Source organism: Thalia democratica, chromosome 8, assembly GCF_965202585.1.
Source record: "Thalia democratica chromosome 8, ktThaDemo2.hap1.1, whole genome shotgun sequence".
Taxonomy (NCBI): Eukaryota; Metazoa; Chordata; class Thaliacea; order Salpida; family Salpidae; genus Thalia; species Thalia democratica.
Genome location: NC_139172.1, coordinates 47,464,987 through 47,472,605, shown reverse-complemented (window position 1 = coordinate 47,472,605; position 7,619 = coordinate 47,464,987). Strand labels below are relative to the sequence as shown.

Sequence of the window (7,619 nt, the reverse complement as noted above, 5' to 3'; positions counted from 1 at the left end):
ATTGTGAAAAAATATTTTTAATGAAAATAATTGTTAGTAAAAGAAATTTGTGTAATGACATAGCTTTATTAAAAGGCAGCAAAAAAAATAAACAAATGTTTTAATTTTTTTGAATCTTAATATTATTAATTGAATACCGTATGGTTTTGTTTAAAAATGTATTTTAAATAGCTTAGATAAATACAAAGCCAGTATTTACAACTAAAACATCAAAATTTTAATGAAAACTTCGAAAGTAAACAAGAAGTAGGTAAAATGCAAGACGTTTGAATATTTTAGTAACTTTTGTTTTTTTGTTTTTTACTTTTTATCAACTGCAAAATAAAACAATTTCAAGATAAACTGCAGCACTTTCAGGTATGAAACAAATTTAAAATTTATGATTAAATTAAAATTTTGTAGTATATTTTGATTGTAGACACTCTTAAAATCAGCACACAACTACACTTTTCAAAGTAACATCAAAAAAATTGTGAATTTTGCAAAAATTTTGCGAAAAAAAACTCTAAACAGAAAAAAAAGGCATCAGTAACTATTTTAGTAAACATTAAAAAAGATTCTCAACACAATTTTTTATAAAAAATTAACTTGGGTTAATTAATTTAAACAAATAAAAAAAAAATACTTTGGAGTTTAAACTTTTAAACATTATCTACCATTATTTAAAAAAGAAAATTTAATGTCAAAATTAAGAAAAAAAATGTTGAAATAAAACTACAACAAGCTACCAACAAACCAACATAAACAATAAATAAATGGTCTCTATTATTTCTACAAACAAAATCCATGAATGCTTGCAAACATCTTTAATAAAGCTTAAGGCTGCTGAAAAGATCAGAGGTAACTTCAAAGACGTCATATCAATCTATATGACGTCATATCCATTTGTATGACGATCAAACCAAACATTGCTGACGTCAGCAAAAGCTACTTGAGACTCGTACACAATCATTTTAACCAAAATGAAATTGTGAATTCAAGGACTGGTGATGACACTAAACTACTCGAAATCTTGTACGTCATCAAACAAGCTTTTATGACATCACACCCGAACACTTGTGACGTCACACAATCAAACGGAAGTGACGATGTCGTCATCAACCAGTATTTCGTCATGATCCAGCCTGTTGTGCGTGGAGTAACCCGACAAGTACACGTGATTGGTTGACGGTGATGACGTAGACACGTTGTTGCTTAGCAACGCGTTGTTTGTCGACTCGTTGCCATGCAACGCGTTGTGAGGCTGCGCACTGAACGCGTATGATACTTTCTGTGGGGGAAACGCAAATTAGTTCTTGAATCATACATTAATCTATTTTTTATCGGTTTAAAAGATTAAAATAATAACTAATCGTATTTAATTTATTTTCATCAAAAACCCTACAATGGTTTACTAACACCGTATAACAAAACTTTTATTTCCTGGAAACTAAATAAAAAGTTTTTTTTTTAGATTTTTAAAGGTAATTTTTAAGAATAGAAATACTGATTTTTAGTTCCGAAAAAATACCTTAATTGAAAAGCGCAAATTGTTTAAAAGTTAAATGTTTTAGCGTGTATACACTAACGTTTCCAAATAAAAACGTTTGAAGTTTAAAGTAAAAGCTTGAATTAAGTATTAAACAAACAAAAATAACAACTGACCTGTTTGAAAGTACCAGGCGGGCTCCTTATAACTGCAACTACCATGCAAGTCAACAGCACCAATAACAGGAATCCAATTGACGAACACGTGACTAATATCAACCAATCGTGTGCCGGTATTTCAACCGTGGGCTGCATTGATTGGATGCCGTTGATTATCACCTCGTATATTGTGTATGCTAGGCAGGCCTGTAAAAATATTTTTTATAAAAGTATTTTTAAATTCTGATTTTCATTATTTATTTTGACTAGTGCTTGCCAAGAAGGCCTGCTTGAATTATTAAAAATATACAAAAAGTCATGGTTTACTATTTAGCTTTTGTACTGCCTATTATCTAAAAAACTTTAATGCTAAGCAATCAGTTATATTTTTTATAAAATAAAACTATGAAAAGTGAAATTTCTTTACTTTTTAGTTCAGTTCATTTAGGTGTTTCGATAAATATTGTTATTTAAATATTATTTTAAATGAATAATTCAGTGTTTGTTACGAGGCTATATAGCACTTATATATTATAAATATTTAATTCAATTTCAGTTATATTAGATGATTGATTATTACGTCATAAACCATACATGCCAGACGACCTAAATCATTATTTCAATATCAAATTGTTTTAAGTGAAATATTTTACAATTGTCTTTTTATAATTTTACGTACTAATTTATGTGCTATTTTAAAGTATTGAACTTTTTTTTTTTGTTTTCGTACATTTTGTATATTAAAAAATTAAAACAAAAAGTATTTAAAACAAAGATCAGCTTAGTTTTTCTGAAGTTTGTATGAATAATTAACTGTAAGTCTATAACAGGATACAAACGTATTACCTTCTTAAAACTTGTCATATTATTTGACATGTACATCAAAGTAAGCTTTCAAAAATATTGAGATGTTCTGAATTATTTATCAGATTTTTTGTTTTTCACTAACTGTAAACTAGTTTGTTTCAAACAAGAACAAAATTGTAAAAATGTTAACTTTGACTATTTTTAAAACTGCTTTTTAATTAAAACTAAGTCCAAAGTTGTCATAATATCAATTAAAAACTAAAATAAAAAACTTACAAATAATAATATAGGTGTAATAACTCCCCATACAACAAACCAGAATAAATTTGTAAAACAATTAGATCTCGTCATTGCTTTCGTATTTGTTCCAAGAAGTTTGAATCCTGTAAAAATAATAAATTAAGTATTAGAGACAGAAAATTTAAAAAATGTGTAAATAAAAAATACAAAACTGTAAGAATCTTAAAAAAAATGAATTATTTAATATATAAATTTCAAACTTTTACCATGAGTGTTTTTTGCCATTTTTAAACAATAGTTGCTACTTATTTGAAAGATATACACTTTGTTGTTTGATGTTATAATCTAGAATTAGCTTTTAACCATTGTTAGAAATATTCATATAAAAACTTTAAACAGTTTTTTTTTTCAATTTGTCAAGCATAAATATATCTGCTTTGAAACTTATTTTATTTATTATTAGAGATACTTACTGTTTAAAATTTTAACAAGAACTTAAAAGTAATCTTATTGAAAAACATTGAAAAAAATTTTTCGAAAAATTAAGTGAGTTAGTAGATTAAAAGCGAACAAAAACAGTATGTATTTCTGCGTTTTAACAATTTGTAAACATATACATAGATCTTAAGCTTGAAAAAACTTTTAAAGATTACTTCATAACAAAAGTTCTAACATGAACTTAAGGTTATTTTACTCACAAGAACAATAAATAATTTATAAAAAAATTGAAAGTTTTCCAAGGCGCATTTTATCGCCACTTTATCGATAATACTTTGGTCAGTATGATGAATTGTTGACTAAAAAATTTGCTTTTTGTATAAACTATGTTGGAAAACTTCCCAAAATAAATGGTTTTACTTTTTATTGAAAAACTTGTTAAAGCTTTGAGTAATATTTTATGTACTTATACATGTTGCCATATTTAATTTTTCAAGTAGTAATAGGTGATTGTATTTAAATGAACTTTTTGATAAGTTTAGTAAATTTTGATTTGATCAATAATTACTAGTATAATTTGTAAAACACTTAACATTTAATAGGTAATTTCTTTTTTGATAAATATGATCCATTTCCGACAAAAAACTTTCTGGTTAAATCATTTTGACTTTTTATATCTAGCAGACTACTAACGTCTAAATTTTTATTTTTGGAAAGTTGTTGAATAATAACATAGTGTCAACTATGCAGATGTCTTATATAGAAACAAATAAAAGCTTTTTGATTTATTTACTGATAAGTCTGGTTAAGTTAAATATAATTAATTTTTTATAACTTTTATATAAGCAGATGGAAACTGATAGAACAATTAATTTGTACAAACCATTTGTTTATACTTATGAAAAATTAAATTTGTACAAACAATTCAAGTTTTTATTTCGTATAACAAAAAATTTTACTGTTCGAAACTTTAAGTAGATAGACAAACTAATTAGGTTTGATTTTTATTTTTTAATTACTGCTATTTTTTTGGCTTTATTCAATTACATCTTAAAACAATTAAAATATCAATTAGTATTTTATAAGCACTCAAAACCAAAAAATATAAAATAAAACAATTTAACTAACCGAACGAATAGCAGACCATTAGTAATACAAACAAACTGATCAAAATAAATGAGAATGGAAATACTAGTGTGTCCAGTGTCAGTATGAATTGCATTCCGAATCCCTGAAAATATTTTTTTATAAAAAAACTATCAACATTATTTATTTTGAACAGTTGTAGGAAACATTATAATCAACTTTCTCAAAAACGTTGTTATGTAAGGTTAGAACTTACACTGTTTAAAAATATATGTTAATAGGTTTGATTTTTTCCAAAAACAGTGAAACATATAAAAAAACAAACAAAAAACTTTTTATATGTTTTTTAAAAATACTTTTTTTATTATATAATAGTTTTACTTTTACAAAACTAAAAAAGATTTTACAGTGACCTAAAGCAAAGAGAAAAAAATCTAATCATTCAGTTTTTTTTCATCATTCAAGTAGAAATTTAAACGTTTATTTCGGCACTTGATGAAAAACATTGAAGATTTATACATTTATAAACATACACGTGTAGTTTATACTGTGTGGGTTGTTTTTTTTAATTTTTTTAATTTTTATCTTGCCCGTGGTTTGTATGTGGCTTTTATAGCACATGTTTAAAAAGAAAAACATATCCAAAAATTTTAATTAAGTTTTAATTGGTGTTAAAGCTTTAATAGTTCACCTATTTTAACAAAATATACAAGCAACTTTAACATTAATAAATCTAACAAAATGAAACAAAAACAATAGTTTTAACATTATTTTTAGTTTCAAAGAATTTGATTACTTTAGTTGTATATGTGTGTGTTAACCTTAAAAATATATAAAATAACATTTTAAATAAAATATATTAGTTAAGTTTATAATCAAACTTTTTATCTTATATTTTTATTTATTTTTGCAAACATTCAAACTGAAGTAAACATAAGCTGATAATAAATTTCTATAATTTTATGTATTGTGTAAATTTTAACATATTTCAATAAGTACTAGCTTATATAAAATAGAAACTTTTTTTTCAAGTCTCTAAAAACAAATGTATTACTAAACATAAAAAAAAACTTATAATAAAATGATAGTAGTGTAATAAAACTAATTTTATTCTTTGTTTATACTTGTAAATTACTTTTTAAATAAAGTTAAGCCTAGCTGAAAAATGCAATCATTAAGTTTTTTAAATTTTTTTTTTTGTATTCTTAAAAGGATATTGTTTTGCATTTAATTTTGAAAAATCATAAAAATTTTATTATGCTTATCTTTTTAAACTTTTATTTTAAAACAGCATACTTTTCAAAAGTACTGTATACTGTATAGTTTGGTGAAAAATAATAATTTAAAATTAATTTTAAGTATACTAAAGTATTGTTTAGCTTTACACATTTTTTACACAACAACAGGGTAGTAAAATTTATATCAAAAAAAAAACTTGAAAAGTTTTGTACTATATACATCATTAAACAACAAACTGTTTTTATCTAATAATACATATAAGGTGTACTATATAACTAATAAACAAAACAAACTTTGAAATAGCAGGGTAGCAACAGATAGGTGGCAGTGGTGAGCAAAACAATCACCATGACAACAATGTCCCTCAACCACAACCTACTGAATATTTTGAAACTGTCTGAAATTCCTGATATTATTGTCTCCAACGCTGGTAACTGAAACATAATGTATGTTTTTACAGATAACTAATTTCTTAGATATTTCAGTTATATATGTTTATGAGGCTTGTAACTGTAAATATGTTGAAATTTTATTTATTAAAATTATTTATTTTGTAAAGTAGTTTTTGTAGTATGTAACTCAAAAAATAAGCTACAGTTGTTGTAGTTGAAATTTTTAAACTATAGTCTTTTATTTGTTTACTACTTATTAAACATTTAAGATTAAATCTAATGTAATATTTATCTTAAACAACGTCAAAATAAAAAAGAATTCTAAATCTATACAAAAATAATACACTAAGTACGTTCTACATCCATAAATGTAAAACTTCATGCCCTTTTAAATTAATATTTTAAAACTGTTTTTGATCATTACTCGATATTAATGAACTCTTACAAATTTCAAACACTCAGATGATTGATTTTGTAACTAAATCTTTTTTCAACTAACAACTGTGGGTTAAACTGTGAATATATTTTATGGAATAATTTCTAACAAAGCAACCAACTATCACCATAGCAACGAACCTGTGTGGCAACGGATGATAGCATCAGTGTAACAAGGACCCCACAAGACCATGGTAACTCGTAACCCCACATTTTATTCAGGGCTTCTGACAGTAATACAAGAGGTGACATTGGTCCTTTTACTACTTCTACTACGCTTGCTGTTGTTAAGCCCTGTAGATATTTGTATATTTATACTTTTTTTCACAGTTACCTAAAGTAAAATTATTTTAAAATTGTTGTAACAAACTATCTGCCTGCTTCTGTGATAACTGCAATTTTTAAACCCTGAGAAAAACAGTATACAATATTATTTCTGTAAATGTTTAAATAATAAACAAAAAATTAAAAATTATTGGTACTTGCACTTATTTTAAAAATACACTTCATGTTTCGTCATTCTTGAATTGTAAAATCATGTAATGATGATATTATTTAAAAATAAAAAGGAGTATTAAAACACAAAAAAAAATACTATTAAGGGCATAAGGGACATCATGTAAGAAAAAATATACAACTGTACAGTAAACTAAAAACATATATATATATATATAAACTATAAGATAGAACATTATCTAAGGCAAAGGGAAAATATTTTTCTGTAAAGACAAACCTAATACTCAACATGTTTACATTTTTAAATGGGATTTGAGTTAAAGAAAATAATTGAGTACTGGAAAACACAAAAATGTATGTAAAGTAATAACTATTAAAGTTTTACAGGGGATAAAACTTATCTAAATGCAAAATATTGAAACAAACCTTGTGAGTGAATGCAAGATGACCGATGACAGCGTAACAAGTAGAAGCGAATAAGCAACTCAGTAACGGCGTAGTAACCAGCAGTACTATGGAATCGTGCTGAAACTTGTTGTAGAACTTGTTGTACGAAGACCAAGTTTGCAGCCCACCGTAAGCCACCATAAGCGATATGAACACTTGTGACAGAGCGTCCTTCCAGAGCTGTAAAATAATAACAAATATAGAATAACTTCTAAATCATATTCATGAAGAAAATTAGAGCTTTTAACAAGATAATTATCTACCATCAGTGATATGAACACTTGCGACAGAGCATTCTTCCAGAGCTAGAAAAATTTAAAATAATGTAATGTTGTTTACCTTTGTCGAAATGTTTTCCAAAGCTGGGAAGTTGTTTATACTTATTAAATTGAAATAAATGTTTTTAAAATGATAGTTGTTTTTACTTGTATCAATCAATTAAGTAATACAATC

General features: G+C 25.3%; 1 protein-coding gene across 1 annotated transcript in view; it reads right to left on the bottom strand.

The window, feature by feature from the left end:
• Positions 1 to 352: 352 nt before the first annotated feature.
• Positions 353 to 7,619, bottom strand: part of LOC145842129 (sodium- and chloride-dependent glycine transporter 2-like) — a 32,393-nt gene continuing 25,126 nt past the window's right edge. The window contains exons 7-13 of the mRNA XM_082949516.1: positions 7,146 to 7,346; positions 6,405 to 6,557; positions 5,730 to 5,870; positions 4,240 to 4,342; positions 2,710 to 2,816; positions 1,645 to 1,833; positions 353 to 1,270 (exon numbers count right to left, since the gene is read on the bottom strand). Coding sequence (XP_082805642.1) covers positions 1,073 to 1,270; positions 1,645 to 1,833; positions 2,710 to 2,816; positions 4,240 to 4,342; positions 5,730 to 5,870; positions 6,405 to 6,557; positions 7,146 to 7,346 — 1,092 coding nt within the window. The 3' untranslated portion in view covers positions 353 to 1,072. The remainder of the gene's footprint in view (positions 1,271 to 1,644; positions 1,834 to 2,709; positions 2,817 to 4,239; positions 4,343 to 5,729; positions 5,871 to 6,404; positions 6,558 to 7,145; positions 7,347 to 7,619) is intronic.